The 18658-nt window shown below is 42.8% G+C and overlaps 2 protein-coding genes across 2 annotated transcripts in view; one reads left to right on the top strand and one right to left on the bottom strand.

The window, feature by feature from the left end:
• The window catches only part of LOC122915940 (serine/threonine-protein phosphatase 4 regulatory subunit 1-like), an 80308-nt gene extending 76537 nt beyond the window's left edge, over window positions 1-3771 (bottom strand). Inside the window, exons 1-2 of the mRNA XM_044262768.1 lie at window positions 3756-3771; window positions 3538-3582 (exon numbers count right to left, since the gene is read on the bottom strand). Coding sequence (XP_044118703.1) covers window positions 3538-3582; window positions 3756-3762 — 52 coding nt within the window. The 5' untranslated portion in view covers window positions 3763-3771. The remainder of the gene's footprint in view (window positions 1-3537; window positions 3583-3755) is intronic.
• Window positions 3772-3979: 208 nt separating this feature from the next.
• Window positions 3980-18658, top strand: part of RAB22A (RAB22A, member RAS oncogene family) — a 56610-nt gene continuing 41931 nt past the window's right edge. The window contains exons 1-2 of the mRNA XM_044262766.1: window positions 3980-4234; window positions 5214-5293. Of these exons, the coding sequence (XP_044118701.1) occupies window positions 4199-4234; window positions 5214-5293 (116 nt within the window). The 5' untranslated portion in view covers window positions 3980-4198. The remainder of the gene's footprint in view (window positions 4235-5213; window positions 5294-18658) is intronic.

The raw sequence follows: 18658 nt of genomic DNA, 5'->3' as shown, positions 1-18658 counted from the left end.
TCCGCTACGGGGACCAATACACCAGGCTACCCCACACACTTTCTGCTCTCAAGAGAAGGAATTCAGCAATCTAATTCTCAAAAATTAAATCTTCTCTGTGCTGCGATGGCCTGAAGACTCTGAATGGTTTAAAAAAAAAAAAAAAAAAAAAACAAGGCATACATTCATTAAGGCTTTTTTTTTAAAGCCAGCCAAATTTAATCAAGAATCACAAAGTAAATCAGACAAGCCTTGTAATCCATTATTGTTACAAGTAACAACATTAATTAAACACCTAGCTCAAACAGGACATTGGGTTATAAAAAGGATGACCTGTGTCCCTGCCCAAAGCAACTTACAGCCTAAATGAAGCAGTTATCACATCACTGACACAAAACACCCACGGAAGACGAGACCTGAAACCACCCAAACTGACATCCACACCTTCACCATTAGGTTAAGAATATTGGTGAGGCTGATCTGAGTGGCAGACAAGAAAACAAGAGTCAAAAGGAAGAGTGTGACTGCTAGTTCTATCATTTCTGAGCCACACTAGGTAAGTTACTGAACCTCTCTGATTCTCAGTTTTATCATTTGTAAAATGGGAATAACCTCACCTACCTCACGGAGCAGCCATAAACACTGAATCAGAAAATCCTACATGAAAGCCCACACTAGTAATGATGATGAAAATAATAAACTCAATTAACTCTAAGATTCTTTATGCCAGGCACTAAGCTAAAATGTTGTATGTGTACTATCTCATCTAATCCTATCAGTTTTATGAGGCATCTCTTATTCTTATGTAACTTTCCAGATGAAGAAACTGAACAGAATGAGTGGGGGATTGATCTGCTTGCTTATCTAGTAAGACACAGCTAAAGGCAGGAAGTGGGTCACAGGACGTCAGGGTTCTTGCTATTGATCATGGCATAATAATGCCTCCCAAATGCCACCACAATAAGGAGTAAAAGTGGGATCCAAGGAGTCTGGCAGGGGGATGAGGGGAAGGCCCTCCTACTATAGCTATTAAATCAATTATATTGTAAGTCATTATTTGTATTACATTGTAAAGTAGAGCACCTCGTAGCTCCCACCCCTGCTCAAACAGGAAGCCCCACAAGACTCCCAAAGATGCAATCCCAAGGCATGGGTATAGTCAGAGCCATAATGGTGGTTTCCTTCCTTGTTGGGGCAAGTCTTCAACTATCTGCTACAGAGTATTTAAGGCCTTCTCTATTATGAGAATATACCCAGTACTTGGATATCAAACACCCAACACTTGTTCAAGCAAGGCCAAAGTAAAATCAATTATTTTTACCTATAGAATCTCTTACTCTCTTTTAGTATATACATATAAAAAAGACTGAAGACGCCTGGGTGGCTCAGTTGGTTGGACGACTGCCTTCCGCTCGGGTCATGGTCCCGGAGTCCTGGGATCGAGTCCCGCATCGGGCTCCCAGCTCCATGGGGAGTCTGTTTCTCCCTCTGACCTCCTTGCTCATGCTCTCTCTCACTGTCTCTCTCTCAAATAAATAAATAAAATCTTTAAAAAAAAAAAAAAAAACTGAAGAAAGCTAGCCACCAGGAAAAAGCTCCAATTGCCATGACAGTTTGAGAAGCCCAACCAAGCCAAGTAGAAAAGGTATTTTGGACAAGAACTGAGGTCCTGGCCAACAGTCCCATCAGAACTCCTGTGCATGAAGCCATCTTGGACCTTCTCACCTTCCCAGAGTTCAAATGCGAACACATGAAGCTTCTCTATCACCCAGGCAACCCACAGAATTGTTAGCAATAAAATACTGTTTGTTTGGGGGCACCTCAGTGGCTCAGTCGGTTAAGCGTCTGACTCTTGATTTTGGCTCAGGTCATGATCTCAGGGTCATGAGATCGAGCCCTCCTCAGACTCCCTGCTCTCTGCCAGTCTGCTTGAGATTCTCTCCCTTCCTTTCCCTCTGCCCCTCTTCCCACTCATCCTCTCTCTCTCTCTCTCTAAATAAATGAATAAAATCTTTAAAATATAATAAATAATAATAATAAAATGCTGTTGGTTTAAGCCACTAAGTTTTGGGGTAATGTGTTAAATAAATAAAACAGCCAGCAATCTGCCTTTCTCACCAGGCCAAATACCAAATCTATGCATAGAAGTTCACTGATGTTTACCAATGGAAATGCTACATTCCTTCCATTCAAGGATGTCCACTGGCTGAAACACTTACCTCTGTAAACCCAGGGTCATACAGGACCTGGCTCAACAGGGTTACATAAATATGAATAATGATCACATTGATAACAACAGCAATGCCAGCTAATGTTTACCGAGTGTTTATGTACAGAGGGCCTCACACTAAACCTTTCATTCACTTAACCTTCACTGAAACCTTTGAGGTGGAACACTATTGTGCTCCTTTTGCAGATGAGGCCACCAAAGCCCAAAGTGGTACAGTGACTGATCCAAGATCACACGGCCAGTAAAGAGCTACACAGGACCTCCTTGACCTTCTGGCCACCTGGCTCCGAACCACTGGCTTTACTACCCCTTCAAGTGCCATCCTACTTTAATAATGTTGCTTCCTTCTAAAGGAGACAGTGCCTACAAAGAGTTTAAAACTGTGCCTGACCCGCGGCAAGTTTTCGATAAACATCAGCTCTTATGATGAGGAACCTGCAGACGGGGAAGGAAAGAAGAGAGCAAGCCTTGATCAAAGTAGCTGTTTTGATGGTTGTACAGGCCTCCTTCACAAGCAAGCACCCCAGGGTTTGGTCATTTTCTGTGAACAAGTCTGCTCTCTGCCTGACCGTGAACCCCTAGAAAGCTGCCCCTGTTTCTGGTTCCTCTTTGTAGGTCTAGGGCTCTGTACGTGACCTGGCCCAGAACAAGTAGGTGCTCAAGAAACGAATGGAAAGGAAATGCTTCATTTACCACAAATGCGAATTTGCATTTACGGGGATGACACCTCCCCGAGCCTGCAGTCCTTAAAGTGACCCCAAAGAAAAAGAGAGGGCAGGAAGGGACAAGTGAAGGAGAACCACCCAAGGAATGCCGGCCCCAAAGGGCTCCTTGGGATGAGAGATGGAGCTGGGCTTGTGGCCAGAACACGTGAGGAGTCCACAAGGAGGGCCGTACCTCCCAAACTCCAAAACTCCCCTCACTCTGAAAAGTCCCACGGAAAAAGTGGAGACCCCAGGTCGAAGTCCCCGCAACGCCGCGGGGGCCGTGCCTCTTCCTGCCCTGTATCACCACGACTCGGGAGGAGCCCTCCTGCCCCTCCCCGGCCACCTCGGGAGTAGGAGGAGGAAGAAAAAGAAAGTGACCGGAAGTCAGAAGTTTCCTAACAACGACCAAAATCCTCCCCCAGGAGGGGAGGGCTCCCCGTCCTTGGCCCGCCCCGCCCAGTGAGGAGGGACTGCCACAAGTGCATCCAGGCAGTTGGGGGCCCCGCTCTTCTGTCCCAGCAAGGAGGGCCTGGCCTGTAGCTCCCCCCCGGGCGTCCCGTGCACCCCGAATTCTGTGAGAGCTGCCCAGGGAGGGGCAGGGGCGCCCCAACTGTTACTTACAATCATCTAAGTCATCATGCAAGTCCACAAAGTACAGAGGGATTTCTGAAAACCAAGAAACACACAGGAGTTACACGCAAGGAGAGGACTGCGGCAGGCGGGCTCAGGGGCGGGCGGGGGTCCCCGGGCCTTGAGGAGTGGTCTCGGCTCCCGCGGGGGGGGGGGGCGGGGGGCGGGGAAGGGTCCGCCTCTGCGCCCAGGGAACCAACCCCACTCACCCGCCATCTTGGGATGGGCCAGGAGGCGGGGTCCGCGCGAGAGGGCGGGGCCGGCGGGTGTGAGGCGGGGCCTCAGGCTCCGAACCCCGCCCCCTGGGCCGGCCCCTCCCCGCCAGCCTCGCAGCGCCGGCCGGGCCCCGCCCTCGCGGCGAAGGTGGCTGCCGAGGTGGGCGGGGAGGTCAGGTGACCCGGCCGGCGTCCCAAGATGGCGGCGGTATCGGCGCCCGAGAGGCCGAGGCACCGTCCCGGCTGCTGAGGCGGGCCCCGCGCAGCTGGCAGCGGACGGGCCGGGCCGAAGGCTGGCGAGCGGACGGCCGCCGCCTCTGCGCACTCCGCGGCCGGGGCTGAGCCGTGCGGCGGCGGCGCCGGGGGATGCTCGAGCTGGGCCCGGCCTCTCCCTCAACTTAGGGCGGCGGCGGGCCCGCGCCCCTGGCTCCCGGGCCATGGCGCTGAGGGAGCTCAAAGTGTGCTTGCTGGGGGTGAGTGGCGGTGGGTCGGCCGCGGGGGGGCCGCGGGAGGCCGGGTAGGCCGGGGACCCAAGCGTGCCCAAGTCCTCTGAGCCCCTTCCCCCAGCCTCGGTGCAGGACCTGACCCGGGACCCTCCCTCCGGCCCCCGGGCCATCCTGCCCACCTTTCCGCCCCCTCCTGAGGGTCTTGCTGGCCGGAGGGACCCTTCCCCCGCCTTTTACTGGTGTCCAGGGACTCTTCCCGCCCCCAGCGCGTAAAGCGCCTTCCCTGCCTCTCCAGTGCATCTAGGTTGAGAGGAATTCCTCGTTTCCTCCCAAGGTACGGGTTAGAAGTTGGCCGAGGCTTCCAAAGTAAAACCAGTGGCAGGGCTTAGGGTTTCACAAGCAGAGTTGGTCTCCTTTCTCGTTTGTTTGGAGTTTTGAACTTGTGGGATACCGGTGATACTTCTCGTAGAGTTACTTTCTCGGGGGGACATTCACATCAGGAAGCCCCCAAAAAGTAGCTGGAAGCTGCTGCTTCCTGTCTTGTCCGGGAAACTTGGCTTCTTCAGATCATGCCTTCTCAACTTGATGCTCTTTTGCCTGAGTTGCTGCTTTAAAGACTGAAAAAGATTCCAATAACTAGTCTTCCCCGTGCCCAAATAGGGCGGGGCCGTGATTTGTCAGGGATTACTCAGAAATAATTCAAGAGTTCATAGTTTACTTACACATATTAAAAAGCCAGTGTGTCACGTTTCACACTAAGCCGAAACTTTGGGTTTTTCAAAGGGTTCATGTTCTTTAAAACTGCAAAACCCCCGTCCTGTAGTACATTATGAAATCTAATTACTCCCACCGAATGTTTACGAAAAACTTCTTTGGGTCCCTTCACTTCTAAAAATTAGCCTAGGAGGTGATTTTTCTAAAATCCTGAGTTTCAGTCCCAGAGTCGTTTTCTTTGTCTGCATCCAGGTAAACTTAATTTGTATTCACCCATCTCGTTCTTTTTCAGGATACAGGCGTAGGTAAATCGAGTATCGTGTGGCGGTTCGTGGAGGACAGTTTTGATCCAAACATCAACCCGACAATAGGGTAAGAGATTAAGTTTATTGAACGTATATCTAAAGATGTATTGGAAGTCCTTCCAGATTAAAAGGTTTGTTATGGGGGTGCCGCCTGGGTGGCTCAGTGGGTTAAGCCTCTGCCTTCTGCTCAGGTCGTGAGCCCAGGGTCCTGGGATCAAGTCCCGCATCAGGCTCTCTGCTCAGCAGGGGGCCTGCTTCGCCGCTTCCCCCCCCCATCTCTCTGCCTGCTTGTGACCTCTCTCTCTCTCTCCGTCAAATAAATAAATAAAATATATTTTTTTAAATGTTTTTTAAAAAAAGGTTTGTTATGGGAGTGGGGAGGCGTCGCCATTTTACATTCCAGTGCATTCACAGATGGTGGTTTCCATCATCTCTGGAACAACTTGAAAGCGTTCAGTGAGGATTGGTTGTGTCTTAGGAAAGTTATTTTTTGATGTGTGAGGGGGAAACCTGAAAATATGAATGAAAGTTTTACTTAGTAGAGCATATTTCAGTCTATAAATATGAACAGCAATGACATCTTGAAATAAAGCAGAAGAAACAAGTCCTGATACTCTTCTTTCAGGCGTTCAGCTAAAAGGTAGTTAGATGGTTTTCGTTTCTCCTGAAAAGTAGGAGGTATCCGTCACACTGGGAGGGCTGGCAAATGCAGATGTGGACGCCCAGGACAGGGCTGTGGGCCTCATCACCGCTGCTGCCTGTCTGAACCCTTCTCATACATTCCTGCACGAGTAGTAATAATGAATTAATACATTAATGTTGAAATTGACACTTTTTCTGGGTGTCTGGCTCTTGGGATAAATGAAATTGGTTATAGGTTTTTGACTATGAGAAGGTTTCTCAGGGGGCACCTGGGTGGCTCAGTGGGTTAAGCCTCTGCCTTCGGCTCAGGTCATGATCTCCGGGTCCTGGGATCGAGCCCTACATCGGGTTCTCTGCTCAGCAGGGAGCCTGCTTCCTCCTCTCTCTCTCTGCCTGCCTCTCTCCCTACTTGTGATCTCTCTCTGTGTCAAATAAATAAATAAAATCTTTTAAAAAAAAGAAAGAAAGTTTTTCAGGGTTTTTAAATATTGTAATATTAACACTTGCTCTGTGAGAAGTTGTGTTTTATAGGTTTCAGTACTGTGTTAGGCTTGGAAAATTAAATAGCTGCTGTGCTGTTGTTACTGCACACCCCTCATCAAACGGTTTCTTCTGTTGAAAGAAAAATCCAGTTCTGCCCAGTAGTTTACAACATACACATTCGAAGCCATGGGGATGAAACCACCACTAACTTTTTGAAATTGAAATGCCTTTCGATAGCCTTCAAGAAAGAACAGGGTATGTGCACATTGTTAATACATGACCTCATGTGTCTCAGCCCTGCCTACTGCCACCTGCCTGGGAAAGAGAAGTGACAGGAAGCGAGAGCAAGTAGTGCTGGTGACTCAGTGAATGACACCTTTCACACCAGGTCAGAGCTGCAAACAGCTCAGAAAGACAGAAACACCACCTTGGTTAAAAGTGCTCCCCGAGAGACAGCCAGAGGACAGGGAGGACTATGGCTCCGGCAGCAGCGACGGTGACAGCCCACAGCCCTATCCGGGGTGTCCACAAACCTATTGCCCGCCCTCCCAATCTGACAGACGCTGCAGTTCCTCACCTGGAGTCCCGCCCTCTTCACCAGGTGGTCTTGGCTCACAGTTCACAGGAAAGAGGAAGATGAGGCTTTCCCCAGTTTCCTTCCACTTTTCCTTGTTTCTTTTTTCTCAGCCTCAGCGGGTATGTTCCTCCTGTGTGACCACGTCCTCACACACCTGAGCTTTGAAGGGCTCCTCAACAGTTCTTCCCCTCCCTGCCTTCTTGTCACAGCCTGCACACTTGCTCCTCTTTTCCCTGCTCTACTAAGACACTACCATTCCCCATGCCTGCGGCGCCAATGGTGGCGCTCTTGGAAGAGCAGTCACTCCTTCCTCAACTACTGCTCCCTCTGTTGCCTCCATTCCACCCCCACCATTCTGCTAAAACCCACTGTTGCCTCCATTCCACCCCCACCATTCTGCTAAAACCACCCTCCCTGTGTACCAGTTTCCATTTCACTGCCAAAGCCAAGGGCTTTATCTTCTTTCTTTATCCTTTGAGTGCTTTCTATATGCAGATCCTAGACTGGGTGCTGGTGATTTAGACCACGGGTCAGCAGACTCTGGACCTTTGGCCCACTTCCTGTTTTAATAAATAAAACTTCATAAAATCATAGTCACACTTGTTTATTCCCATATTGTCTCCACTGCTCTCCACCTACAATGGCGGAGTTGAATAGTTGTGATGAAGGCCCTATGGCCCAGAAAGCTGAAAATACATTCTGTTTGGCCCTTTTCATAAAAAGTTGGCCAACCCCTAACTTAGATAAACTTGGTTCCTGCCCTCATGAACCTTACCTACAATGAGGAAAGAAAAACATTCTAAAACTAATGTACCGGAAATTATTTACTTGACCCTTTTCTGTGCTGCAAAGGAGAAGCATGAGTGCTCTAAGAACATGTAACAGGCTCCTGGCCAAGGCCTAAGGAATGGCTGATGCCTAAGGGAGACAGTGGAAGTGTAAAGCACTTGGAAGCCGTGACATTTAAAAATTGAAAGATGAGTGGACTATATAGTCTATAATTTTAGCTGTGTTGGAAGGTGCATGGTAGTACCTCATTCTGGTTTTAATTTCCATGTCCCAAAGATGGAGGGAGGGCAGATGTGCAGAGGGAGGCTGGAGGGGCAGAATGGCTAAATTTCCATTGTCCAAAGAAAGCTCCAATTTAAGTCCAAGCCAGATGACTCTAAGGGCCCATGCTTCCCTCCACCCTGCCCAGTGTGACATATTTGGCCATTAGGGAAGACCATGAATATGGGAGGAATGGCGAACTTAGGACAGGAGAAGGAATGGACACCGAGTTCTGCAGGGGACAAGGTCCAAATCGTAGGTTGGAAATAAGGGCCTGGCCCTAAGGAGAAAAGCTGGAGAAGTTGACTTGAGACTACCTTGCACAGGTGAAGCTGAGTTGTGGGAGTGGATGAGAGCACTGGGAAGCATGGGGAGCAGAACACAGCTGAGGAAGATGTGCAAGAAAAGCTTTGGGGGGGGGGTGGCAGCAGGAGAGGACAATAAGGGAGAATTATCACGGAGGAAGAGAACTAGAGAAGAGAAGAGTTTTGTCCCAACTCACCCTATGGTGAATGATGTTGGAGCCTCCCCTGACCTCCAGGACCTGGCCCCTGTTGATTCACCAGCCTCCTGGTCACCCCTCCAACATAATCCTTTTCTACTGCCTCATAGTTCCTGCTGTCTGCTATGCTACTCACTGCCCTCACCACCACCAACTAGTTAACTTCTACTCTTGAAAAACTTTCGATTACAGTATTTTTCAAAGAGCAAAGATGTTTAATTTTGATAAAGTTCAATTTATCAATTTTTTTGTAGTTCATATTTTTTGTGTCCTCTACGTCCAAAATCACAGATTTCTCCTGTACTTTCTTTTAGAATTTTAATAGCTTTATGTATTAAATTTTACTTTATGACCTATTTCTACTAGCTTTAGTTTACTGTGAGAGGGAATTCCGGGATCATTTTTTCGATGTGTCAATGTAGTCATTATAGCAACATTTGTTAAGTTAATTGTGCATTTATTAAATTACCTTGATGCCTTTGTCAAAAATAAACTGATAAGTATTGTGGGTTTATTTCCGTTCCATTGATCTGTTTGTGTCTCCTTGTGCTGGTATGATAAACAGTCCTGATTCTTGTAGATTTATAGAAAGTCTTAAAATCAGGCAATATGTAGCCTCCCATTGTATGTATATCTTTCAAATCTGTTTGGCTTTTCTCAGTCCTTTGTATTTATTTAAATTTTAGAGTCACAATGACCAATTTCTGAAAAAAGCTGAAATTTTGATCGGGAATGTAGCAAATCTATTGATTAATTTGGGGAGAATTGGCAATATTGCATCTTATCCATAAACATGGTATACGTCTGTTCTAATTTAGTTCTGATTTCTGTCAACAAAGTTTTTCAGTTGTCCCTGTGCAGGCTTTTCACATATTTTGTTAAATTTATCCCAAAGTATTTCATGTTACTTTATGATTCATAGATGGAATTTTTTCATTTTAACTTTTAATTATTGCTAATATATAAAATAAATTTGATTTTTGCATATTGGCCTTGTGACTTTCTAAATTCAGTTAGTTCAGGTACCTTTCTCATAGATTCCTTGGGATTTCCTTAGGTGTACGATCATGTCCTATGTAATAAACAGTTATACATCTTCCTTTCCAATGTATATGTCTTTTATTTCTTTTACTTTTATTTATTTTACTGGAGCTGGGACCTCCAGTACATTGTTGAGAAATGGCAGGAGCAGATGTCCTTACTTTATTCCCTGTCTTTGAGTGGGAAGGGTTAGGTCTTTTACTGAGGATTTTTCTAGGTGCCCACTATCAGGTTGAGAATATTCTCCTCTATCTCTAAATCAGTGAGATCTTTCAACAAGAATCGTGTTGAATTCTATAAGGTGGTTTTTGTTTTGGTTTTGTTTTTACGTCTTGTGAACTGTTCTTGTGATTTTTTTTTTAATCTTGAAAGAGTGAGTTACAGCAATTTATACTAAAATATTAAATGTGCTCCTAGGATAAATTTCACTTGGTTATTATGCATTATTTCATACATTATTGGGTTTGATTTATTAAAATTTTGCTAAGGATATTTGCCTCCAAGATGTGGGTAATTGTAGTTTTTTGTAACATCTTTCTCTAGTTTTGGTATCAGGGCTTCATAAAATAAGTCGGGAGGTGTTTTCTCATCTTCTTTTTGAAAGAGTTTATGTGGAATTGGTATTACTTCTTAAAGGTTTAGTATGATTCACAAATGAAGCCATCTGAGCAGGGAGTTTTCTTTGTCAGAAAAATTTTAACTACAAATTCAATTTCTTTAATAGATACAGACGTATTCCCAAGTAAGCTTTGGCAGGTAGTATCTTTCGATGAATTTGTCTATCATATCTATTTTTTTAATTTATTGGCAGAAAATTCATTAAATTTTTAATTATCCTTTTAATATCTTTAGGATATGTCCAGCTATATACGTTTATTAATTTTAATGATTATCTCAAAGGACCAGTTTATTTCATTAATATTTTTCTATTTTCTATTTCATTGTTTTTTACTTTTGTCTTTGTTTTCTTCTGCCCTCATTTAGGTGTTTTGGCTTAATTTGTTCTTTCTTTTAAACTTATTAACCCGGAGGTTTAGAATAGTGATTTTTAGGGCCTTTTTGTTCCTTATGTGAGCATTTAGAACTATAAATTTCCCTGTTAAGTACTGGTTTAAGTAAATCCCACAAGATTTTAATACACCATATTTTCATTTTCATTTAGTTCAGAGTATTTATTTCCCTTGTGACTTGTTTGACCTGTTGGTTGTTGAAAAGTATTCTCTAACCTCCAGTTATTCAGGGATTTTCCAGAAATTTTTTTTTTTTTAAAGATTTTATTTATTTATTTGACAGACAGAGATCACAAGCAGGCAGACAGGCAGGCAGAGAGAGGGAGAGGAGGAAGCAGGCTCCCTGCAGAGCAGAGAGCCCGATGTGGGACTCGATCCCAGGACCCTGAGATCATGACCTGAGCCGAAGGCAGCGGCTTAACCCACTGAGCCACCCAGGTGCCCCCAGAAATTTTTTTGATTATTGATTTCTACTTTAAATCTATTCTGGTCAGAAAATATACTCACTGTTATTTCAGATCTTTTACATTTGGCATTTGTTTCATGGCCTCGAATATGGTCTTCATGAATGTCCCAACGTATGTGAGAAAAGAACGTGTTCTATAAATGTTAAATTAGTCAGTTTGGTTAATAGCACCGTTTGTGTCTTCTGTACCTTTGCTGATTTTTTCCCTCTCGTTTGCAATGACAGGAATGTTTGAAATCACCCTAATTGAGAATTTGTCTATTTGTCTTTTGTAGTTTGATCAATTTTTGTTTGGGTATTTTGAAGCTCTTATTACTGAGTGTTTCTACATGTAGCATTGTTATTTTTCTTGATAACCTGACCCCCTCACCATCATGAAATGCTTTTTCCCTGGTAACAGCCCTGATTCTGAAATTCTACTTTGTCTCATATTAATACAGGCTCTTCAGCTCTCTGTTGATTAGTGTTTGCATATCTTTTCCCATCCATTTCCATTTAACCTATTTGTATCTGTGTATTTGAAGGAGGTTTCTTGTAGACAGCATTATGGGTCCTGCTTTTACATTTAATCTGACAGTCCCTGCTTTTAAATTGGAGTGTGGAGACCTTTACTGTCCAGCACAGTTGCCAAAGCCACATGTGGCTACTCGAATTTAAGTTAAAATTAAAAATTCAGTTCCTCAGTCACACTAGCTATCTTTCAGCCCTCCTTGCAGAAAGCTATGTTACATAATACTGATTTAAGCCATTTTTATTTATTACAAGTATCAACATGGTTTGGTTTAAATCTACCATCTTGCTGTATTTTCGTATTTGGCCCATGTTAATGATTCCATTTCATCTTCACTGTTGGCTTGTTAGCTCCATTTCTTTGTTTTATTATTGTAGTGGTTGCACTAGGATTTACAGTATACTTCTTTTTCGGTCTACTTTCAAATAATACACAATTTCACATATGGTATAAGAACCTTATGAGAGCATAGTTTCATTTTCCCTCTCGTCCTTTGTGCTATTAATGTCATGTTTTACTCCTGCATCTTATAAGATTCATAATATACTTGTTTTTTTTGGCCTTAGCCATTGATCCTTTAAAGAGACTATTGGTCTTTTTTTCTGGGTCCTTGTGCCAGTATCACAGTTTCTCTACTTCTGTATCTTTGTAATAAGGCTTAATGTCCAATGATGTGTCTTCTGTCTTGGCTTACATTTCCATATAAACTTTAAAAATCATCTTGTCCATTTTCACATATACCAACACACCAGTTTCTACTGATTTTGATTGGCATTCCACTGAATTTATAGATTGGTTTGGAAAGAAATGTCATCTTTATGATATTGAATTTTCTAATATATGACCTTTGATTATGCTTCCATTTATTAAACAAGCTTCTTTATTTTCTCTCAGTATTTTTTTCTACTTCTCTGTATAGTGGATTTACACATTTTTCCTTCAATTTATACTAAGGGGTTTGATGTTTCAAAGCAATTTTATGCTATTAAAATACTGCATGGTATTGTTTTGAAATGTATTTATTTCTCATCCTAAACTATTTCTTTTCTTATTGAATCAAGTAGGAGCTCCTGTACAGTATTGAATAGAAATGTGGCGCTGGGTGTTCTTATCTTACTCTGATCTTAGTGGGAAAGCTTTCACTGTCATACCATTAAATTAAATGTTTACTGTAGGTTTTTGAACATATCCCTTATCACATTACAGGGTGTCCTTCTTTTCATCATTTGCTGGGATTTTTTTTTTCTTACGTGAATAAGGGTAGGATTTATCAAAAGATTTTTCTACATCTACTCAGTCATGCAATTACTCTCTTTTATGCTGTTAATATGGTATATTACACTGTTGAATTTTCATGGAATAAACCCACTTCGATTGTGACGTATTCTTTTAGTAATCACTGTTTTTAGTTTGCTGGTTTCTAGGACTTTTGTGTCTGTTTATAAGTAAGATTGTCATATAATAATCCCTTTTGTAATGTATATGCAAGTTTGGTGTCAGGTTTTGCTTCCCTTGTAAATGAGTTGGGACACTCTTCGGTGCAAGAGTTTGTATAAGATTGCTCTTATTTCTTAAGTGATTAGTAAAATTCATCAGTGATGCTGTCTGAGCTTTGCATTTTCCTTGTGGGATGGAGCTTAGGAGTCCATTTCTTTTCATAGTTGTAAGATTATTCATTTACAGATTTTCTATTCTTATATTGGTTTTGATAAATTGTGGGCTTTTGGGGTTTGTTTGTTTTTTTAAGGTTTTTGACTCTTTCATATACGTTTTCCAATTGGTGTAAAGAAAAGATTCTAAACTGATACCCCTTTTGCATTTCTGACATTAGTTTTGCCTCTAATCACTCTACAGTATGTCTACTTTCCAATTCATAAATTTCTGCTCTTATCTTGATTGTTTCTGTCCTGTTCAATATGCTGTTCTTTCTTAAGATAGATGATCATATCATTGATTCCCAGTCTATACTATTTTCACTTGTATTCCTTATATTTTTAAAACCTTAACCATCACTCTTGCTGATTCCAACAAATTTTTATATGTCATAATTTCATTATCATTCATTTCAGAATATTTTCCACTTCCTATTAAGATAACATCCTTGACTCAGCTGTCACTCAGATGTGTGTTTCTCAGTTTTCAAGTACAAGGAGGCTCCCAGTTAACTCTGTGTTACTGATTGCTGACACAATTATATTGAGGTGACAGAGCATATTTTGTATGATTTAAATCCTTTAAAACGTGGTACAGTTTACTGTGTGGCACAGCATATGTCAGTTTTGGTAAATATTCAGTATATGTTTGAAAAGTTTTTGTATACTCTGCATCTGTTCTACGAATGGAGTTCGGTCAAGTTTATTGATCACGTTGTTCATTCTTTGTGTTCCTTGTTAGTTGCTTTCATCTGCCTGAACCCATCAGTTACTGAGAGAAGTGGGCTAGAATCCCCTCCGTGGCTATGTATTTGTTTACCCTTTGCATTCGGCTTCATTTTATCAATGCCACAGCTCCATGCAGTGCCTACAAATTTAGAATTTTAGATCTTACAGTGATGCAAACTTTCTAGCTTCCTGAAATGTACTCTTTTAAGTTCTAGGGTACATTTTGCCTTGAAATCTGATTTGTCTGTTATCAATGTAACAGCATTATTTCCTTCGGTTGGTATTTGCATGGTGTGTATTTTCTCATCCTTTTGTTTTTCAACCCTTCTATATCTTTATATTCTTTTATATTCAAAGTGGGGCTCTTATAAGCAGCTTATGATTTGATTCTGTTGAAATATGCTACATATAACCCAACACCCTAATTAAAATCCAGAAATTTCCATCACCTCAGAAAGTTCTTCCGATGAGTCCCACTCCCCATCAGCAACCACCGTGGTGATTGCATTCCCTGTAGCTTACTTGGCCTGTTCTTGAATTACACATAAATGACATAAATGCTCTCTGGTTTCTTCTAGTTTCTTCTAGTGAAAGTTTTGGAGTTTCAGCCATGTTATTGCATGTACTATAGTCCCCCCCCCGCCCCGCCCAGTTTTTTAATTGTTGAATAATGTTCTCTTGTGTGAGTAGATCGCAATTTATCTCTTCTGGTTATGGACATCCAGGTCATTTTCAGGTTTTGTCCGTTGTGAATATAGATACTGTGAACTTTCTTTTATAAGGCTTTGTATGGACATAGGTATTCATTTCCTTTTGGGTAAATAACTAGGTTTAGAATTTCTAATTTGTAGGATAAGTGGACATATAATTACATAAGTTTCCAGACAGCTGTCCAGAGTGGTTGTATCATCTTACCCTCCTGCTGTGATGTGTAGAATTCTAGTGGCTCCACATTCTCACCAGTATTTGTCTGTCTTTTAACTTGACTTCTCCTACTGTGTACAAACTGGTATCTCATTGTGCTTTTAGTCTGTATTTCCCAGATGACTGAGAGTGTTAAGAACCTTTGACTATTCTTTTTTACACTCATTTCTTTCATGAAGTCCCTCTTCAAGTCTTTTGTCCATTTTCATCTGGACTTTGTCTTATTTTTTAAACGATTTGTGGGGATTCTTTATGGTACCGCCCCTCCATACAACAAATACAGCTCTTTTGTCAGATATATTTACCCCGTATATTTTCTTCCATTCTGTGGTTTGCCTTTTCATTTCCTTAATGATGTCTTCTGACGAAAAGAAGTTTTAATTTTATTGAAGTCCATGCTGTCAATTTTGTCTTTTCTGATTCATGCTTTTTTGGTCCTCTCTGAGAAGGCTCTCCCTGTCGCAAAGTCTCGCGACATTCTTCTATGTTTTCTTCGCAGTTTTAGCTTTACGTTTAGTTCTTCAATCTGTCTCAAATTAATTTGTCTGTATTGTGAGACAGAGGTAAGGTGCAGTATGTTCCCGTGTGATTATGCAGTTGTCCCAACATCATTTGTTGAAAAGACTTTGTTTTCTGCATTGAAAAGCCTTGGCACCTTAGTCAAAAATTATAACATTGAAAAAAATTATAATTTTGAGTCTTCTGGGCTGTGCACTAGAATGGTTTCTGCTTCCATTAACAGCTCTCTTCATTGTTTCATGGGTTTAGGTGGGGGAGTCTTAAAAAGTATTTTTGTCAAAATTGTTTAATATTAATCCTTTTTCAACTAGTATTAATGGAATTGTATTTTTTCATTTTGTTTACAACTGTGTGGTACCTGTCTATGGAAGTACTGCTGATTCTTGTGTATCGACCTTACACTCTGTAATCCTATTTAAATTCATTTATTCTAGGAGTTGTCTTGTAGATTCCTTGGGATTTTCTACATACATCATTATGTTGTCTGAAAGTAAAGACAGTGTGCATCCTTTCCTTTTAGTTTTTTTCCATACCTTGCTGCACAGGCAAGGATTTCCAGTACCATACTGAATAAAGTAGTGACCAACACCCTTCCCTTTTCACAATCTTATCGGAGAGTCATTCAACTTCATACTGTTAAGTTTGGTATTAGTTGTAGGTTGTCATTTATTAAGATGAGGAAGTTTCCTTCTATTTATAGTTTGCTGAATGTTTTTATTAAGAATGGGTCTTGAGGGATGCCTGGGTGGCTCAGTCGTTAAGTATCTGCCTTCGGCTCAAGTCATAACCCAGAGTCCTGGGATCGATCAAGCTGTGCATGGGTCTCCTTGCTCAGCGGGGAGCCTGCTTTTCCTCTCCCACTCACCCTGCTGTATTCCCTCTCTTGCTGTGTCTCTCTCTCTCAAATAAGTAAAATCTTTAAAAAAAAAAAAAAAAGGTATTGAGTTTTACCTTAACATTTTTCTACATTTTTTTTAAAGATTTTATTTATTTATTTGACAGAGACAGATCACAAGTAGGCAGAGAGGCAGGCAGAGAGAGAGAGGAGGAAGCAGGCTCCCTGCTGAGCAGAGAGCCCGATGCGGGACTCAATCCCAGGACCCTGAGATCATGACCTAAGCCGAAGGCAGCGGCTTAACCCACTGAGCCACCCAGGCGCCCTCTACATTTTTTTTTTAAAGATTTTATTTATTTTAGAGAAAGAGCATGGGTGGGGGGTGGTTTCAGGGCCAGAGGAAGGGAAAAGCTCAAGCAGACTCCAAGGTGAGCACAGAGCCCAGCACAGTGCTGGATCTCACGACCCTGAGATTATGATCTGAGCCAAAACCACGAGTCAGACACTCAACCAACTACAGCACCCAGGTGCCCCATTCTGCATATTTAGATGATAACCTGGTTTCCTCCTTTTTTGTTCTATTAATATGATGGATAATTGTATTAGTTATATATTATTAAGTAAGAAATCATCCCAGTGCTTAGCCTCTGGCAGCAACAAACATGATCTAGTCTTTCTGTGACCAGGAACCTGAGTGGCTTAGCTGGTGATGGTTCTCGCTCTGGCTCTCATGGTGTTGGGAGAGTTGGGGCCGCTGTCAAGTGAAGGCTTGACATCCTGCTTCCAGGATGGTTCACTCACAAGGCTGCTGGCTGGAGGCCTCAGTTCCTCCATCCTTGACCACATGAGCGTCTCGGTCCTCACAAAGCAACCAACTTGCAGGGCAGGCGGTCCGAGAGCGAGAGCAGGGGCAAGTCTGCAGTGTCTTCTGTGGTCTATTTGGGAGCAGCCACCATGGCTTTTGTTGAGTAGGGGGTAAGTAACTGAGACACCCGTCCCAGACACGCGCCGTGCAGAGCACAGCAGCACTCCTGAAGGGGAGGCACGTCGTAAGGAGGAAGTTCGCAGATCTCGCAGCCCCTACAGACGCGCTAAGTGAACTTCACAAGCGCAGGCGTCCTTGATGGATCCGTTCATGAGTCAACATCAGAGAAACCGAAACCTGCAACACAGCAGGCTGGCCGTCTTCAAAAGTCGAAAAAGTCGAGGAAAGACTAAGAAACTGATCCAGATTAACAGAGACTGAAGAGTCATGACAACTAAATACAGCATGTGATTTTGAACCGAATGTTTTACCAAAAAGGCTATCACTGGAACAACTGGCGAAACTCAGATGGGTTCTGAGAAATAAATGGTAGTAACGTGTCCGTGTTAATTTCATGATTTTTATGGTCTTGTTCTGCTCATGTAGGAGCGTATTCTGGCTGTTAGGAAATGTCCACTAACCTTCAGAGGTAATGAGGCAGCTTATTGTCCCATGGTTCGGGATAAATTAATTCTGTGCTTAGAAGTTTTCTCTAAATTGGAGGCTGTTTAAAAAAAATTTTTTTTAATGGTGGTTATTATACTGCATTACAAGAAAGCATTACAAAACAACTGGCTTTTTTCCCTGATGTTATTACAGGACAACTGGCTATTTGATGTAAAACATGGTAACATTGTGTTGTTGGTGCCATCTTCACCTTCCACGGGCTCTGAGAGGCCAGGCCACTTTACTCTCCCTAAACACGGGAGCCTCACTTTGGCCAGCCTTCGATACCTCCCTCTGGGCCATTGTGCCTCTCCACCTGAATGGCCCACCGAGTAGCAACTTTGAGATTAAGGAGTTATTCAGCACAGGAAAACAAGGAGGAAGAGCAAAAATAATTTCTTTTTATTTTACACACATCGTACTGCTCCCATGGCTCTTCATTGCCTCCTGTAGAAGTGAGTTTTCTCTGGACGTCATTCATTTCCCTTTGGCCTAAAGAACTTTTGTAGTATTTCATGTGTTCCGAGCTACTGGTGACAGATTCCCGCAGTTTTTGTTTGTCAGAAAGTGTCCCGTCTGTACTGTAGTCTCACATCGGAAGACTGTTTTTGCTAGAGAACAGATTTCTGGACTGATCGTTGTTACCATATACCATAAGGATTCGATATTTGTGCATATCATGAAATGATCACCGCAATAGGTTTAGTTAACACCTATTACCACACATAGCTACAAAAGCTTTTTTTCTTGAGACACGAACTTTTAAGTTACTTGCTGAGCAACCTTCCAATATGCAGGAGAGTGTTAGTGACTGTGATCCCGTGCTGCTCGTTGCCTTGTCAAGACGGGTGAAGGTGGTCAGAAGGTACAGACTCCCAGCTGTAAGTCCTGGGGATTTCATGTACAATTTTTTCTACCCAAAATATGCATCTTTTTATTTGGCTGCTTTTAAGATCTGCTATCTTTTGAGGCACCTGGATGGTGCAGTCAGTTGAGCGTCCGGCTCTCGGTTCCCGCTGG

Source organism: Neovison vison, chromosome 8, assembly GCF_020171115.1.
Source record: "Neovison vison isolate M4711 chromosome 8, ASM_NN_V1, whole genome shotgun sequence".
Taxonomy (NCBI): domain Eukaryota; kingdom Metazoa; phylum Chordata; class Mammalia; order Carnivora; family Mustelidae; genus Neogale; species Neogale vison.
Note: the sequence above shows the minus strand (reverse complement) of the source record. Positions and strands in the feature narration are given on the sequence as shown.